Below are 21,346 nucleotides of genomic sequence, written 5' to 3'. Positions count from 1 at the left end.
TACTATTGAGCAAAGTACCACATATACGGTACCTGTGCATTTTGTTTTTGTGTGGACTTAACGGTTCCAAAGTGAGAAGCAAGCCCTGCCTTCCCTGGCATGGCTTCTGTTTGCTGGCCCTGAAAAAAATATTTTCACCAGCCTTATTTTTTTTGCAGGCAGCTTTTTTCCAAGGATGTGAACTTTGCTGTGAGTCATGATAGAGCAATGATGAGCCATGACACAGTTATAAAGAAATGCAGTGCCTTTCCTTCTTCCCTCTTCCCCTTCTTAATGTCTTTTGCAGAGGCAGGTGGCCAACTCAACAAGTTTTATTCCCCCTGGGAGGGAGTGCCTTACTTAAAATAGAATAACAGAGTTGGAAGGGACCTTGGAGGTCTTCTAGTCCAACCCCCTGCCCAGACAGGAAACCCTACACCACTTCAGACAAAATGGTTATCCAACCTCTTCTTAAAAACTTCCAGTGTTGGAGCATCCACGACTTCTGGGGGCGAGTTGTTCCACTGTTTAATTATTCTAATTGTCAGGAAATTTTTCCTTAGTTCTAAGTTGCTTCTCTCCTTGATTAGTTTCCATCCGTTGCTTCTTGTCCTGCCCTCAGTTGCTTTGGAGAATAGCTTGATTCCCTCTTCTTTGGGGCAGCCCCTGAGATATTGGAAGACTGCTATCGTGTCTCTCCCGGTCCTTCTTTTCATTAAACTAGCCATGCCCAGTTCCTGCAACCGTTCTTCATATATTTTAGCCTCCAGTCCCTTCATCATCTTTGTTGCTCTTCTCTGGACTCTTTCTAAAGTCTCCACATCTTTTTTTACATTGTGGTGACCAAAACTGGATGAAGTATTCCAAGTGTGGCCTTATAAAGTGGTATTAACAGTTCACATGATCTTGATTCTATCCCTCTGTTTATGCAGCCCAGAACTGTGTTGGCTTTTTTGGCAGCTGCTGCACACGGCTGGCTCATATCTAAATGGTTGTCCACTAGGACTCCAAGATCCCTCTCACAGTTACTGCTATTGAGCAAGGTACCACATATACGGTACCTGTGCATTTTGGTTTTTCTTGCCTAAATGTAGAACCTGGCTTTTTTCACCGTTGAATTTCGTTTTGTGAGATAGTGTCCAATGTTCAAGTCTGTCAAGATCCTTCTGTATCTTGAGTCTATCTTCTGGAGTGTTGGCTGTTCCTGCTAGCTTGATGTCATCTGCAGATCTGATGAATTTGAAGAACAATTAATCAGTGGGAAGGTTTGTCTCCAGAAGTTGTGGGTGCTCCATCACTGGAGGTTTTTAAGAAGAGACTGGACGGCCATTGTTTAAGAATGGTATAGGGTCTCCTGCTCGAGGATGGACTAGAAGACCTCTAGGGTTCTTCTAGCCCTAGGATTCTATTATTCATTCTCTGAGCTTGTGGGTTGGTTTCCAAATGTTTTATTGCCAGGCTAGGTTACATCTTCAGCGGAATTTAGGGGATGTCGGTGGGATCTCAGGGTGACATTCCTCAAATTCTGCTGAATAGTAATTATTATTTTCAGCAGAGGTGAGCAACCTGCAGCCTTAGAGCCACAATCTGTCCTTGGACTCACTTCATACAGTCCTTAGTAATGTCTGGGTCATTTTGCGGTCAAATTGCAAGAAATGATTTCACTTGCAAAGAAATCCAGTCCTAATCAGTGTTGGGTTCTACTGGTTCGCCCCACATCTGGGCGAACCAGCGGAGGCGGGAGCTCCACCCACCCACCTGGATGTCTCTGTGCGTACGCAGAAGTGTTGCTCACGTGCACAAGCGTGCGCATGCCCGCAAGTGAGCCGGTAGTGACAGGATTTGAATCCCACTACTGGTCCTAATCGCGAGCATTGCCTATTGCATTTCTTGAACTTAGAAAAGAGAGAAAAGCGGTGGGAAGGATGGGTGGATGGATGGATGGATGGATGGATAAAGTAAAGGGAACGGAAGGGACATGGCAGGAAGGAGACAAGCAAAGAAAGAAGGAGACAGAAGGAAGAAAGGAATCAAGGGAAGGGAAAGGAAGGTGAAAGGGGAGGGGACAGGAGGAGAGGGAGGGAGGGAGGGGAGAAGAGGACATGTGTATGGTACAATACATACACAGACTGTCTGGAGCCCATACCACATTTCTGACATCAATACAATTGAACATGTCCAGAAATATTTTACAAGAAGAGTTCTCCACTCCTCTGAATACAACAAAATACCTTATGCTACCAGACTTGAAATCCTGGGTTTAGAAAATGTAGATCTACGCCATTTTCAACATGACTTGAGTTTAACTCAGAATCATCTATTACAATGTCCTTCCTGTTGAAGACTACTTCAGCTTCAATAGCAACAATACACGAGCACACAATAGATTTAAGCTTAATGTGAACCGCTCCAATCTTGATTGCAGAAAGTATGACTTCAGTAACAGAATTGTTAATGCCTGGAATGCACTACCTGACTCTGTGGTCTCTTCCCAAAATCCCCAAAGCTTTAGCCAAAAACTATCTACTATTGACCTCACCCCATTCCTAAGAGGTCTGTAAGGGGCTTGCATAAGAGCACCAGCATGCCTACGGTTCCTGTCCTAATGTTCCCTTTGATTGTATCCAATTCATATAGTTATTTCATGCTTATGCTTATATATATGCTTACATATCGTATAGTTATTTCTTGCTTATATATATATATATATACACATATTTCTTGCTTATATATATACACAGTATATATATATACTGTTGTGACAAATAAATAAAACAAATAAAAATAAATAAACAATACGTTCCATCTCAACTGCGTATTTTTAAAGTAAGTTCTGAAATTGGTTCTTCAGATGCACGTTTAATCTGTCCGTTAAATAAACTAAACACCATACACAATTAGAACTTTGTTACCATTTTCAGTCCATTCATTTTTTTAAAAAAATCACTGACGTGAACGTTGCACTCCAGATCAAAACAACACAAAACAAAAATGTAAGTGTGATATTTCTCACACGCCACACACCCCGAATTTGGCAAATTCGGCAAAACTGTTGTCTTGTCGTCTTACCATGCCAGTTTGGGACTTTGGCAAAGAAAGGAAAAACAGCTTTTAAGCATGACACAAGCGATGAATGTCCCGTCACACTGGACTTGGGCTAGACAAGGAACGGAGTTCGAGACAAGAAAATGGCACGCACACAACTCAGCTCCAAGGGCCGAGCCAAATCGGTTTTTCACCGTGGCGGCTCCATCAGCCCTTTTGTGGAGCCAAACCACTTTCCTTGCAGGGTTAAATCAGCCCTTTTGAAGACCCAAATCTTTAATTATAAACATGGTTAGAATTATTTTGTTGCATTAAGAGCCTCGGTGTGGCACAGTGGTTAGAGTGCAGTACTGCAGGCTCCTGCTGCTGACTGCCGGCTGACTGCAATTTGGCAGTTCGAATCCCACCAGGCTCAAGGTGGGACTCAGCCTTCCGTCCTTCTGAAGTGGGTAAAATGAAGACCCAGATTGTTGGGGGGGGGCAAAAGGCTGACTCGGTAAACCGCTTAGAGAGGGCTGTAATAGCACTGTGAAGCGGTATATAAGTCTAAGTGCTATTGCTATTATTCTTATTACTAGTAGTATATCTGTTATTTTGTCTTTCTGTTTTGTAAAATGGTATGCCCGGACAATATACTGTATTCAAAATACTTATATATAAATTAAGAAAAAAAACCCTTGAATATATATATTAAAAAAAAGAAGACCCAAATTCTATTATTGGAGGGCTGGAGCAGCTCTTTTGCAGAGCCAAATTCAACTGTATTGCAAAGCCCTTTCCCTGAAATATTTTCCGTGCTTCTCACAGCCTTTTAAATTTGCCGTCCCCGAGGAAAGGCGTGGCAAGCTTCACGAACTGGTTTCCACGATGCATTTGAGGAACAAGGTGCCTTCTTTCAAATAAGCGTATTTCGGGGACTGCAACTTGGCCAAAGGAACGAATCTGGCGAAGCCACTGGCCTCGTTCAGGTCAGTCTCTGGCTTTTGAAAGGAGGCGGAGATAGGATCCGGCTGGAGAGAGGTCACCAGATGGTCCCCTTGGTCCTGGCTGAGCAAGATGAAGGTGATCTGCAAGGCAGCAGAGAGAGAGAGAGAGAAAGAGAGAGAAGAAGAGAAAAGTAGTTAAGTTAGCTTCTAGGATAGGAAGAAAGATTCTTGGCAGCTTCAAAGAACAGGTTGGCTGGTTCAAGAAGAAAGCAGAGATTCTCCCCGTATCTCAAGGTCAACAGATGGAGGGATTCTTGTGGTTGAACAAGAATGTGAGGAGAACATATCTCAAGACCAATTCGTTGGAAAGGGAGGGGAGAAAAGAGGGGAGAGAACAGCCCACCCGATCAACCTCCTTACTTTTGCACCCCAATCTGGATACGATTGGGGTGCAAGGGATGTTGTTATCTTGTCTCACAAAGCTTCTGCCTAATTGGCAAGATCTGCTCTGCCAGATCTGAAAATTTAAACCTAGGCTCCAAAATTCAGCATCCCCACCCCACCCTCTCTCTCTCTCCATCAGCTATACCTAACTCCTCCACGTTCCTGAGAAAGATCAACACTGTTTGATGAGCCCGTTCTCAAAATATTCAACCTAGTCCTGAACGAGTTGTTGTTAGTTGCTGGTCAAGGAGTGGAAGAAAAAGCCAAAACACTTTGCCTTTGATTTGTCATGGAGGATTTCCAAGGATTTTGCCAAGTTATGCTCAAGGGCTGGGGGCTGTTTGAAGACTTGGCTTTCACAGGAGACGGTTCTATGAAAAATCTCAGCCGTTCCGGTGTTTATTTTCTTCAGCCGGCCTTCGCAATTAGATTGCTTTTTTAAAAAATTTTTAACTAGGCCTTGCCATGCATTTTTATTTGTTTTCCCCTCGTTATTATGTGTTTCCTGATATTGTTTGGACTCTCGTTATAATAGAATAGAATTCTTTATTGGCCAAGTGTGATTGGACACACAAGGAATATGTCTTTGGGGTACATCCATGATGGTGAACCTATGGCACGCATACCACAGGTAGCACATGGGATAGGGTAGGATAAGATGGATAGGATAGGATAGGATAGGATAGGATAGGATAGGATAGGATAGGATAGAATGTAGAGTAGAGTAGAATACAGTATATAGAATAGAATAGAATAGAATAGAATAGAATAGAATAGAATAGAATAGAATAGAATAGAATAGAATATAGAAAGTGGAAGGAAAGAGAATGGAAGAATGGAATAGAATCGAATGGAGTAGAATAGAATATAGAAAGTAGAAGGGAAGGGAAGGGAAGGGAAGGGAAGGGAAGGGAAGGGAAGGGAAGGGAAGAATGGAATGGAACAGAATGGAATAGAACAGAACAGAACAGAACAGAACAGAACAGAACAGAATAGAATAGAATAGAATGTACAGTAGAGTAGAGTAGAGAAGAGTAGAGTATTAGAGTAGAGTAGAGAAGGATAGAATAGGATGGAATATAGGATGGAAAGGAATGGAATGGAATCCTTTTTTCCTTGGTACAGTTTCTCTTCATGGCGGCAACAGCAACAACTGGCCTCCGTTACCTTGTGCGTGAAAGGCCAGGGCAGCAGCGAGTCATAGTCCCCTTTGAGAAGTACGATGAAGAGCGAGATGTGGGTTCCCCTGCCTCTGCCTTCTCCATTCAGGTAGATCCTCATGCACAGTTTGTAACCGTATCGGGAAGTGTAAAATGCTGAAAAGAAGGAGAACTTGGAAGTTAAGAAGCCATTTTATATGGAGATGGGAAGGGGAGGAGGGGAGGGGAGGGAAGGGAAGGGAAGGAGGAAGCAAGGGAGGGAGGAAGAGGAATTGTAGGGGAAGGAAGGAAGGAAGGAAGGAAGGAAGGAAGGAAGGAAGGAAGGAAGGAAGGAAGGAAGGAAGGAAGGGAAATTGGAGGGGAAGGAAGAGAGGGAGGGGTATTGGAGGGGAAAGAAGGAAGGAAAGGAAGGAAGGACTGACAGGAAATTGGAAAGAAAGGGAGGGAGGGAGGGGAAGAGGGAGGGAGGAACAGCAATTGAGGGGAAGGAGGAGGAAGGGAATTGGAGAGGAAGGAAGGAAGGAAGGAAGGAAGGAAGGAAGGAAGGAAGGAAGGAGGGAAAGAAGGAAGGACCGACAGGAAATTGGAGGGAAAGGAAGGGAGGGAGGGGAAGAGGAAGGGAGGGAGGGAGGAAGGAATGGGAATTGGAGGGGAAGGGAGGGAGGGAAGGAAATTGGAAGGAAAGGAAGGGAGGGAGGGGAAGAGGAAGGGAGGGAGGAATTGGAATTGGAGGGGAAGGAAGGAAGGAAGGAAGGACTGACAGGGAGTTGGAGGGAAAGGAAGGGAAGGAGGGGAAGAGGAAGGGAGGGAAGGAGGGGGGAAGGAACGGGAATTGGAGGGGAAGGAAGGAAGGAAGGAAGATTTTTTTTCACCCTCAAATAAAGGCTCAAAAAAGATGAGCATCTTTAAGGAACAGCAGAGATGCCCAAAGTCCTCTTGACTATTTCAGCTTGCCTGGTCCTAATACTGACCCCCATTTCTGAACCACCACCGATCTCCCACCTGGTGCCTCAAAATGCACGAGACGGGATCGCGACTCCTTCCAAGAGCCGAAACTCCTTCGAAAGGTTGGAAACCCTGACTGGGATGCGATGAGGCTCACCGGGTGACTGGAAGCTGTGGATCTTGCCACAGATGGCCTCATAGCATTTCTGATGAACGTCCGTGATTTTCCAAAGGAAGACGCCGTCGTAAGACGCTTGCTCGGACGAGTGGAGTCTCTTCCCCAGCCTCATGAGAGCGGCGTCTTTCTGCGCCAGGCATCGCTGGAGATCAGCCATCTTCGAGAGGAGAAAAGTTCATTTTTTTTAAGGGTTTACCCGGCAGAGATAAAGGGCTGTTTTGTACAGGTACTCCTTGACTTATGACTCCGATGGGAGTTCCAATGTAAAGGTTCCCCTCGCACATATGTGCTAGTCGTTCCCGCTTCTAGGGGGCGGTGCTCATCTCTGTTTCAAAGCCGAAGAACCAGCGCTGTCTGAAGACGTCTCCGTGGTCATGTGGCCAGCATGACTCAATGCCAAAGGCACACAGAATACTGTGACCTTCCCACCAAAGGTGGTCCCTATTTTACTACTTACATTTTTTTTAAGTGCTTTCGAACTGCTAGGTTGGCAGAAGCTGGGACAAGGAACGGGAGCTCACCCCGTTATGCAACGCTAGGGATTCAAACCGCTGAACTGCCGACCTTTTGATCGACAAGCTCAGCGTCTTAGCCACTGAGCTACCGCATCCCAGTGATGCGGTCATAAAATGAAGTCATTACATGACCAGCTCTAGTTTTATTATCATTTTTACCCCGGTCATTGGTGTGAATCGCCACAACTGTTAAGGAAACCCAGCTTCTCGAATTGGTTTTTGTGCGTCGGAAGGTTGCTGCAAATTGTGATCGCGTGGACCACAAGACACTGCAACCCCTATAAATGGTTGCCAAACATCCCTCATTGTGATCACCTGACCACGGGGAAGGTGCAACTTCAAGGATGGGTCATAAGTCCTTGTTTCGTTGTAACTTTGAACCATCGTCAAACAAGTGGTCGTAAGTCGGAGGCTTGCGTCAGGACTCCTGCATTCAGCTGAGCTCTAACGTCCTTTCTTTGGCTTAGCAGCCTCACCAACCTTCTCAGTTGGGACTTATAGCTGAGACTCATGTCCAAAACCCATTGTTACAACAGTGAAACAATATATTGCCACTCACTGTGATAGACAATCCTTCTGCCAAATGTGAAAGACCAGGTCTACATGGGAAGGTCCAATAATGAGTTGTTGTTGCTCAACAACTTATGCATTAGGAATCTTCTTGACTAATTATTAGTACTTGCTTGGAGTTAAATAAGGGCCAACAGAATTCAAGGGGAGTTAGACTTGGTTCATTTGTGACTACACAGAGATTCTAGGCTGATCCCTCTTTTGACTCCGCCCCCAGGTTCTGCTTACTTCTCCTACACCTCCCGACTGGCTTACCTTCAGCTCTAGGCCACGAATCATATCTTGGTCAAGGCCCCTCTGTCCACGAAAGGCCAGGATTTTCTGCCGAGACGTAGCCATCTCTTTGCTCAGCACGGATGCGATGTTCTCAAAGACCTGCAGCTTGGTCTCCAGCCAGGAGACCCTCTTCACTCTTCTCAAGAGGGAGCACCAGCTCACCTCCCCCTCCTCCACTGGCGATGCAGAAAAGGGCCTTTCTCCCCCAGGATCCTGGATCTTCAGGGTGAGAGGAGACTTCATCCAAAGCTTGGCGTCTATCAAAGGTGAGTTGCATAAACTGCCTCTCGGGGATGAATTGCCCTTCAGGTGTTTGACGTACTGGAGCAGCAGCGACAGGTGTCTTCCTGCAGCATTCTTCTCATGAAATTTTTGATCTCCTGCGTTGCCCTATTGGGAAGAAACATGGCACCCTTGACAGGAGAAGGACTCGGGGCTTCAGTCCTGTTTGACAGCTCTTCAGCCTGGCATCCATCAAAGGTACCAGCTGGAGTGTCCACACCTTGCCAGAGCTACTGTATTCATCTCAAATGATCTAAGCCCCAGAGCTCACTGTAACAGCATTGCCAAAAAGGCACTAAGAGTTGTAAACCTAATCTTGTGAAGCTTCTTCTCTGGTAACGTTGTACTGCAAACTGAGGCATACAAAACCTTTGCTAGACCGATTCTCAAATACAGCTCGTCTGCCTGGACTCCGCACTGTATATCGGACATTAACACAATTGAGCGAGTCCAGAGGTACTTCACGAGAAGAGTCCTCCACTCCTCTGCTTGCAACAAAATACCTTATATACAATATATTGATATTGATTGGTTCCTGATTGCTTATTTGTACCCTATGACTATCATTAAGTGTTGTACCTTAGAATTCTTGGTGATCTTTTCTTTTATGTACACTGAGAGCAGATGCACCAAAGACAAATTCCTTGTGTGTCCAATCACACGGCCAATAAAAAATTCTATTCTATTCTATTCTATTCTATTCTGCCACCAGGCTTGAAATTTTGGGCTTAGACAATTTAGAACTACGCCGCCTTCAGTCTGACCTAAGTGTAGTACACAAAATTATCTGCTACAATGTCCTACCTGTCAATGACTACTTCAGCTTCAACCGCAGTAATACACGAGCACACAATACATACAAACTTAAGGTAAACTGCTCCAAACTCGATTGCAGAAAATACGACTTCAGCAACAGAGTGGTCAACGCCTGGAATGCACTACCTGACTCTGTGGTTTCTTCCCCAAACCCCCAAAACTTTAACCTTAGATTGTCTACTGTCGACCTCACCCCGTTCCTAAGAGGTCTGTAAGGGGCGTGCATAAGCGCACCAGTGTGCCTACCCTCCCTGTCCTATTGTCCCCATTTATTCGTATCCTTATCCTGTATTCATATCCATGTTTATACTTATTCCTGTTATCTTGTACACGTTTGACAAACTAACTAACTAAATAAATAAATAGTGATGCTCACGGCTTTCCAGCCCTACCTTGAACAAGCATCCAATCCTGGAAAATCGGCAACCTTCATCCCTGGGGCCAAATCCTGAAGGATTCTGTTCAGGAAAGGATAGGCAAAAATGGAAAGAAAGAGGAAAGAGGTAGGTGGATGGTGAGCGAAAGAAGGGGACGGATGGATGATAGACAACAGACAACAGACAGACACAGAGATAAAAAGTCGTAAAACAGAGATGTAAAAGTATGCAATTGAAATACAGAAAATCAGACAAATTTAACGGCAGGACCTGTTGTTCGTTCGTGGATGTCTTGGGATTATCGACAGCGTTTGGATCCATCAACATCCTGCACACCGCTGCCTGACCATAATTGACCAGGACATATTCACACATACGTCGATGATCCTGCAAGATACGTTTTGAGGGGGGAAAAAATTACCTCCCAGAGAACAGGAATTTGATTTTCATAGGAATTAAAGAGCATCTATGAGGAAGGGGAGGTCAAAAAACTTGTGCATAAAACAAAGCCTTCCATCTTTCTGAGGTCAGTAAAATGAGGACCCAGATTGTTGGGGACAATAGGCTGTAAACTGCTTAGAGAGGGCTGTAAAAGCACTACAAGCAGTATATAAGTCTCCTTCCTTCCTTCCTTCCTTCCTTCCTTCCTTCCTCCCTCCCTCCCTCCCTCCCTTCCTTTCCTTCCGTGGTGCTGCAGTGGTTAGAATGTAGTACTGCAGGCTGACTCTGCCCACTGCCATGAGTTTGATCCTGACTGACTCAAGGTTAACCCATCCTTCCATCCTTCTGTGGTGGGTAAAATGAGAACCCAGTTTGTTGGGGGCAAGAGGCTGACTCTGTAACCCGCTTAGAGAGGGCTGTAAAGCACTGTGAAGTGATATATAAGGGCTATTGCTATTCCTTCCTTCCTTCCTTCCTTCCTTCCTTCCTTCCTTCCTTCCTTCCCTCCCTCACTCCCTTCCTTCCATGGTGGTGCAGTTGTTAGAATGCAGCATTGCAGGCTAATTCTGCCGACTGCCATCAGTTCGATTCTCAATTGGCTCAAGGTTAACTTGGCTTTCCATCCTTCCACGGTGGGTAAAATGAGGACCCAGATGGTTGGGGGCAAGAGGCTGACTCTGTAAACCGCTTAGAGAGGGCTGTGAAGCACTGTGAAGCAGTATATAAGTGCTATTCCTTCCTTCCTTCCTTCCTTCCTTCCTTCCTTCCTTCCTTCCTTCCTTCCTTCCTTCCTGTGCAATGGTTAGAATGAAGTATTGCAGGCTGAATCTGCCCACTGCCAGCAGTTCGATCCTGACCGGCTCAAGGTTGACTCAGCCTCCCATCCTTCCAAGGTGGGTAAAATGAGGACCTAGATTGTTGGGGGGACAAGAGGCCGACTCTGTAAACCGCTTCGAGAGGGCTGTAGAGCACTATGAAGCGGTATATAAGTCTAAGGGCTATGATCCAACTGGTTGTCCCAAAGGTGTTTTTTTCAAAAGGCAACTACTGGACTTTGTTTTTCCAGTTGCCTTTTGGGGAAAAAACAAACACCTTTGGGACATGAGCTGGATGACCGAGAAACCCCGTAGATAGATCCGACTGGTTCATCTCCCAGATCCATTCCGTTCTTCCTCAGCATGCAATTAGCCAGTCCCCAGTCAACATGTCTTCTCCCTTACTTCCAAACTGCTCAGCGGACCCCTCCAGCTGCATCCTGGTATTCCACAATGCACGGTGAATTCTGGAACCTCCTTGCTCAGGGTGGCCTTTCTAGGACTCTGGAAGCAAACAAGGACACACATCGATGAACTCTTTGCAATACCACGATTTCTTTAGCTATGGTACGCTAGAGAAAATCGTGGTATGCCCACCTCCGGCTATGACAACACCGTTTTGTGAGATATTATCTTCTTCTTCTTTTTTGTACAAGTTTTTATTTATTTTTTTAGTTTCCCTCCCCCGCTCCACACATACACAATTCACGAACAGAATATTGGCCATATCTTATCTTATACACTTCAATATATTCAAATATATTTTACTTAGGGACAGTTTTTGCCAACATATTCTTTTTTCATCGTTTTTTATTCATTTCCTAATATTTCCTTGCTCATTTGATTAAATCACATTTTCTTTCGCCCTCAAGTTCCAATTTCTCCATTTTTATTCATATTCGTTCCCTTTCATTCTTTTTTTTTTAACTATTTCAATTTTTATCCTTCAAATATATTCGGGGTTGTCTTTCCCCCATTTCCTTTTTACAGCAATCCTTTCTTCTCCTTTCACTCCTTTCAATAACAATAACAACAACAGAGTTGGAAGGGACCTTGGAGGCCTTCTAGTCCAACCCCCTGCCCAGGCAGGAAACCCTACACCATCTCAGACAGATGGCTATCCAACATTTTCTTAAAAATTTCCAGTGTTGGAGCATTCACATTTCCCTCCGTCTTTTCTTCGTACCTCCTTTCTCCTCTCCTCTCCTACTCCTTCTCTACTTCCCTTCCCTTTCTCCTCCTCCACCCTACTTCTTCCCTATCTAACCTTCTCTTTCTGAGAGATTATCCCCTGGGCAGGTTACACATAATGGAAAACCACTGCGAAGTTTAGTGGAAAGGACCTACCTGTTCTTCAGATAGTAAATTGTCTTTCCCTGCAAGTTCGGAATCTTCCTCTTTATGATCCTGGCAAATGGGGTTGCTATTATTTCTGAGTGAACAGGAACAAGAAGAAAAAGAAGAAGAAAGCCGTTCCCAAGAGGTTCAAATTGGAATCTTCCCAAGGACAATTGGACAGGGCCTATTTTAGATACGTAGGAAGAATCAGGTCAGATGCGATGCCTTTTCTATCCTGCTCTACAGAATGGAAACTTGGAAACCCACTTTTTTTTTTTTTTTTTGCATTTATATCCCACCCTTCTCCGAAGACTCAGGGCGGCTTACACTATGTTAGCAATAGTCTTCATCCTATTTGTATATTTATATACAAAGTCAACTTATTGCCCCCAACAATCTGGGTCCTCATTTTACCTACCTTATAAAGGATGGAAGGCTGAGTCAACCTTGGGCCTGGTGGGACTAGAACCTGCAGTAATTGCAAGCAGCTGCTGTTAATAACAGACTGCATTAGCAGCCTGAGCCACAGAGGCCGCACTTGAAGAGACTAGAAGCATTTGAAATGTGGATTTACAGGCGGCCGTTACGAATAAGCTGGGTTGACAAAATCAGAAATGAGGAGGGGATAAGCCGCCTGGAAAAAGCCGAGGGGAAATCGTCAAAACCATTAAAAAGCGAAAGTTAGAATATTTCGGACAGGTGATGTGACTCCCGGAAAAATTACAGCATCCTTCACTTAATCTTCCAAGGAAAGATTGAAGCCAAATGAGATCCAGGCAGAAGAAGAACATCATTTTATTTTTATTTATTTATTTGTCACAACAGTATATATAAGCATAAGCATGAAAATAACTATATAATATATAAGCATACATATGAGCATAAGTATGTGATAACTATATTAATTGGATATAACGAAAGGAAAGAATAGGACAGGAACGGTAGGCACGCTGGTGCTCTTATGCACGCCCCTTATAGACCTCTTAGGAATGGGGTGAGGTCGCTAGTAGATAGTTTTTGGTTAAAGTCAAAACTTTAATGGTGTCGTGTCCCACTCCTCCGCTGACGGCCGGGTCAGGGAAATCCGAATCAGGCGTGCCTCTGCAGCTCTGCCCAAAGTCCTAGCAAAGTCCTCAGGGCAGGCAGGAGACCAGAAAGTGACTTCAGCAAGATATGTTTAGACTTTGCCTGACTCAGAGAATGCCAGAGAGCAGGTCCTCTATATAGGCCATGGGGTGTGGCTCCATGACTCAGCACTTATCCAGGCCTGCCCCTCCCTTCCTTCTGTTGCCTCCGCCTATCAAGTCTTCTGACGTGAGGGTCACTCCAGTCAGCAGCTGTTGGCAATTGACCTCCCTCAGGCTCACATGCTGTGGAGGAGGGGGAGGGGTCTAGTTGTTTCTTTTGCCTGGGCATGGAGCCAGAGCTGGGGGCTGGAGGTATTTCCTCCTCTTCAGCCTGTCTGGGCATGGAGCCAGGGCTGGGGCCGGGAGGCATACATTCCTCCGTGTTCGGAAGCAGGTAAGAAGGCCCCGGCTGTGGTGAGATCGGACGAGACACAACAAATGGCTTCAAAACCTAAGGGGCCGGTTTGGACAAAACTAAGGGGCCGGTTTGGACAAAACTCAGCAGCGCTTTTTCGTACGGCTGTTGATAAAAATAGGATGGCCGACGTGATCCCTGACGTCCAATGATGGATATGGCAGAAGAAGAAGAAAGAAGAAGGAAGAATTGTAAGATTCTCCCCCTCTCTTTATTTCCATGGTCCCAGAGAAGGCAAAGAAAAACCATCAATGCTAAAGCAATCCCTGCCTCCCAGCCAGAATGGCCTCAAGTAACCTCAGTTAGAAGACTGAGTCAGGCTGAATGGACAGGATTAAGTCAGGAAACACAAAGCCACACAGAATTTACATCGGCCCATACCTTTCCCCAAGATTAGCCTCGACCCCGAACACCACCCAGGAAACCAAATAGGGACAATTAGAACACAGAATCTAATCTAATCAAATAACCCCACTAGGCACCCCAATCTCAATGGTCCAAAAGCGCATAAAAATCATTTTACATTCGCATGACAGGCTGTCGGCTGTCCCAGAACTGATGCTAAGTCACTTCGCTTCTGATTCCTAAATCAATGGTACAGGTTTTCCTGCCTGAGCAGGGGGTTGGACTAGAAGACCTCTAATGTTCCTCCCAACTCTCTTTATTCTCTTCCCTTCTCTTCTCTTCTCTTCTCTTCTCTTCTCTTCTCTTCTCCATTCTATTTCTATCCTATCCTATCCTATCCTATCCTATCCTATCCTATCCTATCCTATCCTATCCTATCCTAGATCTCCTTCTTGCAGCTTGCCTCCAAATTCATTGGCTCCTGCATCTTTCTCCCAGCTTGGAACTGGACCCGATTTTACTTCCAAGAGTTTTGTTGTTGTTAGTTGCTAATTTTGTCCAACCCATCGCAACCTCATGGACAACATTCCTCCAGGCCTTCCTGTCCTCTACCATCCCCCGGAGACCATTTAAGCTCAGGCCGACTGCTTCAGTGACTCCATCCAGCCTCCTCATTCTCTGTCACCCCCTTCTTCTTTTGCCCTCCATCGTTCCCAGCATTAGGCTCTTCTCCAGGGAGTCCTTCCTTCTCATTAGGTGGCCAAAGTATTTGAGTTTCCTCTTCAGGATCTGGCCTTCTAAAGAGCAGTCAGGGTTGATCTTCTCTAGGACTGACCGGTTGGATGGCCTTGCAGTCCAAGGGACTCACAGGAGTCTTCTCCAGCACCAGAGTTCAAAGGCCTCAATTCTTTGGCGCTCAGCCTTCCTTATGGTCCAACTTTCACAGCCATCCATTGCAACTGGGTCCAAGAATTTAAAGTATTCAGATAAGTTTCTCTCCTTCTATTTTCCCCAGAATGATTTTCTAAGGAGACTTGATCTGAGAAGGGCTGGCCCAAAGTCACCCAGCTTTTATCCCCAGGGCAGGACTAGAATTCACAATCCCCACTCTTCTAGTCCAGAACCTTAACCACTACACCAAACTGACTCTGTAATATTATGTATCTTGAAATCTTTTTTTCTTAGCTGGGATATCATTAATCAGTGGACCAATTTGCCATCAGAAGTTGTGGGTTCTCCAACACCGGAGATTTTTAAGAGGAGACTGGACAGCCATTTGTCCAAAATGGGATAGGGTCTCCTGCTTGAGCAGAGGGTTGGACTAGAAGACCTCCAAGATCCCTTCCAACTCTGTTTATCCTAAATAATTATTTGGGACATCCTCATCTCTCGTTTGAAAAGCCAGAGAGTTGGAAGTGTGGAGTCACCTCTTGTTAAACATTTCCATGGCTCAAAAAAAAAGAGTAATTGAGAAGTCTTAAGGGGTCTTTTTTTTTTTTTTTTTGCTAAAATGTCCTTCCTAGGTAAAGGTAAAGGTAAAGTTCTCCTCACACATACGTGCTACTCATTCCTGACTCTAGGGGGCGGTGCTCATCTCCGTTTCAAAGCCGAAGAGCCAGCGCTGTCTGAAGACGTCTCCGTGGTCATGTGGCCGGCTGTTGTGTCTCGCTCGCTCCCCCTGCCGCAGCCGGGCCCCTCTTATCTCCTGCGGGACGCTGATAGTTCGGAAGAATGTCCTGGCATGCCTCCAACCCCCAGCCCTGGCACCATGCCTGGATAGGCCGAGAAAGACGAAGAGCCTGACGTGCCTTCAGCCCCCAGTCCTGGCACCATGCCCAGGCAAACGGAGCAACTAAACCCCTCCCCCACAGCATGTGAGCCTGAAGAATGTGAAGCCAGTCATGAGCTCAGATTACCAACAGCTGGAGGCTGGAGAGATCCTCGCTTCCGGAGAATTGAGAGGCGACGTCAGCAAAAAGAAGGGAGGGGCAGGCCTGGATAAGTGCTGAGTCATGGAGCCACACCCCATGGCCTATATAAAGGATCTACTTTCTGGCATTCTCTGAGTCAGGCAAAGTCTAAACATATCTTGCTGAAGTCACTTGCTGGTCTCCTGCCTGCCTTGAGAACTCTGATAGGACTTTGGCAGAGCTGCAGAGGCACGCTTGATACGGACTTCCCCGACCCGGCCGTCAGCGGAGGAGTGGGACATGACACCGGCATGACTCAATGCCAAAGGCTGTTCCCTTCCCACCAAAGGTGATCCCTATTTTTCTACTTGCATTTTTTTAAGTGCTTTCGAACTGCTAGGTTGGCAGAAGCTGGGACAAGTCACGGGAGCTCACCCCCATTACGCGGCACTAGGGATTCGAACTGCCGAACTGCCGACCTTTCGATCAACAAGCTCAACGCCTTAGCCCCTGAACCACCGCGCCCCTTTTGGCCTTCCTACAATGGTGGAAAAGCAGACGGTGCTTTGGACAAGGATGGCAGGTGGAAAGACAACAGGTTCTTTTAGTTCACCGAGAAAGCCTGGTTTTGTTTTCCTTGCTCTAATCTAGCTTAATCCACTCGATGGGGTTGCTATGAGATTAAAGCAGAGAGCAAGCGGAATGGATTGCGTAATAGTGTGATACACATTTCTATGATGTGTGCAAAAACCAAAACAAAACGTTGTTTAGCAGCCTTTCCAAAGCCCTCCGGAAGTTTGTTTGGGTTTGGGTGGAAGAAGTTAAATGGGGGAATCGATAAGATGCTGTCGTCCTGGCACAGATCAAACAGGGGAACGTGGAAATGTTTTAGGGGAGATTAGAAGTTGGCAATTGATGCATGCATTGGGGTTTTAAGCGGGGGAGGCTTCTAAGATATCTCTGAATTTTCTCCTCCAACTTTTAGAAAACACTAGGACAATCACAGAAGGACCAACCTTCTGTGGGATTTCACCAGGGATGAAATCCAGCAGGTTATGACAGGTTCTGGAGAACTGATAGCGGAAATTTTGACCAGTTCGGAGAATCGGTAGCGGAAATTTTGAGTTGTTTGGAGAACCAGCAAATATCACCTATGGCTGGTCCCAGGGGTGGGTGGGTGGGGCTGGAGATTTTTCAATACTCTTCCCCCAGGAGTGGGGAGGGAATGGAGATTTTGCAGCATCCTTCCCCTGGAGTGGGGTGGGAATGGAGATTTTGCAGTATCCTTCCCCCAGGAGTGGGGTGGGAATGGAGATTTTGCAGTATCCTTCCCCTGGAGTGGGGTGGGAATGGAGATTTTGCAGTATCCTTCCCCTGGAGTGAGGTGGGAATGGAGATTTTGCAGTATCCTTCCCCTGGAGTGGGGTGGGAATGGAGATTTTGCAGTATCCTTCCCCTGGAGTGGGGTGGGAATGGAGATTTTGCAGTATCCTTCCCCTGGAGTGAGGTGGGAATGGAGATTTTGCAGTATCCTTCCCCTGGAGTGGGGAGGGAATGGAGATTTTGCAGTATCCTTCCCCTGGACTGGAGTGGGAATGGAGATTTTGCAGTGTCCTTCCCTCAGGAGTGGGGAGGGAATGGGGATTTTGCAGTATCCTTCCCTGGAGTGGAGTGGGAATGGAGATTTTGCAGTATCCTTCCCTGGAGTGGAGTGGCAATGGAGATTTTGCAGTATCCTTCCCCTGGAGTGAGGTGGGAATGGAGATTTTGCAGTGTCCTTCCCCTGGAGTGGGGTGGGAATGGAGATTTTGCAGTATCCTTCCCCTGGAGTGGGGTGGGAATGGAGATTTTGCAGTATCCTTCCCCTGGAGTGGGGTGGGAATGGAGATTTTGCAGTATCCTTCCCCTGGAGTGGGATGGGAATGGAGATTTTGCAGTATCCTTCCCCTGGAGTGGGATGGGAATGGAGATTTTGCAGTATCCTTCCCCTGCCATGCCCACCAAGCCACACCCACAGAACTGGTAGTAAAAAAAATTGGATTTCATTACTGGGTGGAACCAATTCTTGGTTCTTTTGGCCACCGTATGCTCAGCCAGCCAGGATATGGGGATGGGAGCAGTTTGAGGGCTTTTGGATAGCAGGAGCCCTTCTACAATTCTTCCCCACCTCAGCTCAAGAGCAAGAAAAATGATTAGGGGGCTGGAGGCTAAAAGATAGAAGAACGGTTGTAGGAATTATGTGTGTCTAGTCTAGTGAAAAGAAGGACTAGGGGTGACCTGATAGCAACCGCCCAATATTTGAGGGGCTGCCACAAAGAATAGGGGGCCATCTTATACTCCAAAGCCTCTAAAGGCAAGGCAAGAAGCAATGGATGGAAACTAATCAAGGAGAGCTGAAGGAGTTTCTCAGATGAGAAGCGAAACATCTTCAAAGTAAAACCAGAGAGTCCTTCAAGCCTCTTGAAAAAGCACTTTTGGGACAACCATGACCTGGGTGACCGAATCTTTATAGACAATTTAATCACGGAGAGAACTACCTAGTAAACTAGAATTAAGGAGAGATTTCCAGACAGTGAGAACAATTAACCAGGGGAACGGAAGTTGCCTCCAGAAGTTGTGGGCGCTCCCATCCCTGGAGGTTTTCAAGAAGAGACTGGACAGCCGTTTGTCCAAAATGGATTACGGGTCTCCTCCTGCTTGAGCAGCGGGTTGGACTAGGAGATCTCCAAGGTAGAACAGAATAGAATAAGAAGACCTGGAGGGGACCTCCTCTTCCAACTATGTCATTCTGGGATTCTACTTAAGCGGATCCAGCCAAAGCCCGGTTAGTCCCACAGCTTTGATCCCAAACCTTCCAATTCTGTTACTCTCTTACTTTCTCCCAGCATCCCAGTCCACCCTGTGGCCTAGTTGAGGGAGAAGAAGGTGAGATGTTTCTTCCTTCTCCATCCAAGGCACAGAGGCAGGATGGGAGTAATTAATGTTTGAAAGAATCAGTTGCCCCTCCAGGAGCCAGAACAAGCTTTCAGGGCTTCATTCTCAGCTGGCAGATGCCGATGTCAGTCACGGATGAAAATCTCTCTCGTCTCCATCTTTTGAACAGGGTGAGTGCCTCCTAGACAGGTAAGCTAATGGCCTCTCTAGCTTTCTTCATTTGTAATTCCCGTCCCTTTTGACCGCCCCATGCCTCTCCCTCTATGTTATCTCCACCCCCCACACACCAAGTCTCCTTCTCCCTCCTCTTCTTCTGACTGCCGTCTCCTTTCCCCCCACCACCACCCCACGTCTCGGCCCCTCCCCTCCCTCTTGCAAAAAGAGACTCACCGTATCGTCCAGGTTAGGCAGGCTGTGTAATAGGGGTTCCGGCAGAGATTCTGCAGGTTTTCCTGCAGGAGGACTGCGCTGTGACTGCAGAGGTTTTTGGGCACTCCGGCATTGGCACAGATGCAAAGCGGGGAGTCCTGTTTGGCTGCATCCAGAGAGGAGCTGGCTGGGGGAGGACCGCAGCTACTGCTGCTGTTGCTGCTGCTTCTCTGTCTGTCTGCCATCTGCAGCAGCTCCTGTACATGAGAGAGGGAGAGAGAGAGAGAGGGAGGGAGAGAGGGGGGAGAAATAGGGACTTCAGATCAACGCCCGTACTGCCAGCAATGCTCAGGAACAGACCCCTCCCCAAGGACCAAAGTCCCTATCTGGCCTGCCGGGGTGACTTGAAAGCCAGCAAGATTTCATTCCTTCCAAGGATTGCTGGTTGGGCTGGGCTGAACGGAGCCCAAAGCAGAAAGGTTTTCTGAGACAGCTGTGACAGGAAGTTACAGAGCCAGCCTTTGAATTCCCCCGAAAAACACAGCGATGGTGATGATGGTGACGACGGCGACGCAGTGCAGAGGGCAGGAAAGACAAGCGAGCATGAATCAAGGGCCACAATATCCAGCAAAACCCATGGAAAGAGATTCCTCCCCATAGGATAGGGAGACCAGGAGGCTGGGGTGGGGGGGGGGCTTTGCAGAGGGAAGAGATAAGGCAGGATTTTGCCCTGCTTCCTAGTCACCTTTACAAGTAAATCGACAGCTTGTTTAGCGACCGATGGTACGACGACACTGGGGGGAAAAGTGACTTCGTATGGCCGTTTTTCGCCCTTACGGCCGTCGCAGCTTCCCCGCGGTCACCGCAATCAAAATTCAGACACTTGGCAACTGGCGTGTACTTAACGACGGTGTCCCGGGGTGTGTGGGCCGCGTGATCCCGTTTTGAGACCTTTCCGACAACGGGGAAGCCGGATTCGCCGTGTGTCGCCAGCTTCACAACCGCAACGGCGGCACGAGTGGTCGTAAAACGGGGATGGGAGGGGGAAACTCACTGAGCCGCCTCACTTAGCAGCAGGAAGGTTGAGCCCAGTTGTGGTCGTAGGTTGAGGACTGCCTGGGTCAATGAATGATGCCGAGATGCGGGTGTACAAATTCAACTTTTGTGGAAGGGTCTTCTGGGGAAGGTTGGGGGTCGGTGACGTGCAGGATTTTTCATCCTATGAAAAACGATTCCCTCCCTCTCCCCTCCCCCACCCCGCACATGTCTTGGGTCCCATCTGTCCCTCCTGCTATGCTTTGCCCCAAATCCTACCATGATCGCTACCCATAGCTCTTGGGTTGACCTATTTTCTCAGCACAATAATAATACTGATAAAAGCTGGATCCGGTGAAGTTACAACGAAATACCTTATGCCACCAGACTTGAAATCCTGGGTTTAGAAAATTTAGAACTCCGCCGCCTTCAACATGACCTGAGTTTAACTCATAGAATCATCTGTTACGACGTCCTTCCTGTCGAAGACTACCTCAGCTTCAATCGCAACAATACATGAGCACATGAAAGATTTAAGCTTAATGGGAACCGCTCCAATCTTGATTGCAGAAAATATGACTTCAGTAACAGAGTTGTTAATGCCTGGAATGCACTACCAGACTCTGTGGTCTCTTCTCAAAGTCCCAAAAGCTTCAACCAAAGACTATCTACTATCGACTTCACCTCTTTCCTAAGAGGTCTGTAAGGGGCGTGCATAAGAGCACCAGCGTGCCTACGGTTCCTGTCCTAATGTCCCCTTTGATTGTATCCAATTTGTATAGTTATTTTATACTTATGCTTATATATTGTATAGTTATTTCATGCTTATGCTTATATATACTGTTGTGACAAATAAAAAATAAAAAAAAGAGTTTGTTCTTATCTCCAAGGCTTCGGGCGGCTCTTTTGACTTCATGGCTTTCCGAGGGAAGCTGGCAGATAATCCGAGCCAAGCTGTTGGAAGATGGGAGTTGAGTTGTTTTGTTTGGCTTGAAGTGATCACTCGGATTTCTGAGCTGAGGCTCCTAAGAGCTGTCTTCTCTAGGAGGTTGTGCAGGTGCCCGCAAGGTTTTTCGTATATGTAAGATGTCCGATGATCTGTTT

General features: G+C 46.6%; 1 protein-coding gene across 1 annotated transcript; it reads right to left on the bottom strand.

Annotated features, from left to right (window-relative positions):
- Nucleotides 1–152: 152 nt before the first annotated feature.
- On the bottom strand, nucleotides 153–19,706 carry TRAF1 (TNF receptor associated factor 1). Its single transcript, XM_058159595.1, has 9 exons — nucleotides 19,229–19,706; nucleotides 12,117–12,201; nucleotides 11,175–11,273; nucleotides 9,784–9,900; nucleotides 9,529–9,594; nucleotides 8,018–8,428; nucleotides 6,657–6,834; nucleotides 5,562–5,710; nucleotides 153–4,091 (listed from the first exon to the last, which is right to left on the bottom strand). Exons 1-9 carry the CDS (start codon nucleotides 19,450–19,452, stop codon nucleotides 3,873–3,875), a joined length of 1,548 nt encoding a protein of 515 aa, XP_058015578.1. The 5' UTR covers nucleotides 19,453–19,706; the 3' UTR covers nucleotides 153–3,872.
- Nucleotides 19,707–21,346: the final 1,640 nt, after the last annotated feature.

This window comes from Ahaetulla prasina, chromosome 16, assembly GCF_028640845.1.
Source record: "Ahaetulla prasina isolate Xishuangbanna chromosome 16, ASM2864084v1, whole genome shotgun sequence".
Taxonomy (NCBI): domain Eukaryota; kingdom Metazoa; phylum Chordata; class Lepidosauria; order Squamata; family Colubridae; genus Ahaetulla; species Ahaetulla prasina.
The sequence above is the reverse complement of the archived record's forward strand: the minus strand, read 5'-3'. Positions and strand labels throughout refer to the sequence as shown.

What these genes read in the sequence shown, in the direction of transcription:
- TRAF1 (XM_058159595.1), bottom strand. Translation starts at nt 19,452, where the DNA reads ATGGCAGACAGACAGAGAAGCAGCAGCAACAGCAGCAGTAGCTGCGGT. An exon ending in ATTTACTATCTGAAGAACAG is followed by an intron (nt 11,274 to 12,116) that starts GTAGGTCCTTTC and finishes GTTTGCTTCCAG; the next exon opens with AGTCCTAGAAAGGCCACCCT. An exon ending in CCTGGCCTTTCACGCACAAG is followed by an intron (nt 4,092 to 5,561) that starts GTAACGGAGGCC and finishes GCTGCCTTGCAG; the next exon opens with ATCACCTTCATCTTGCTCAG.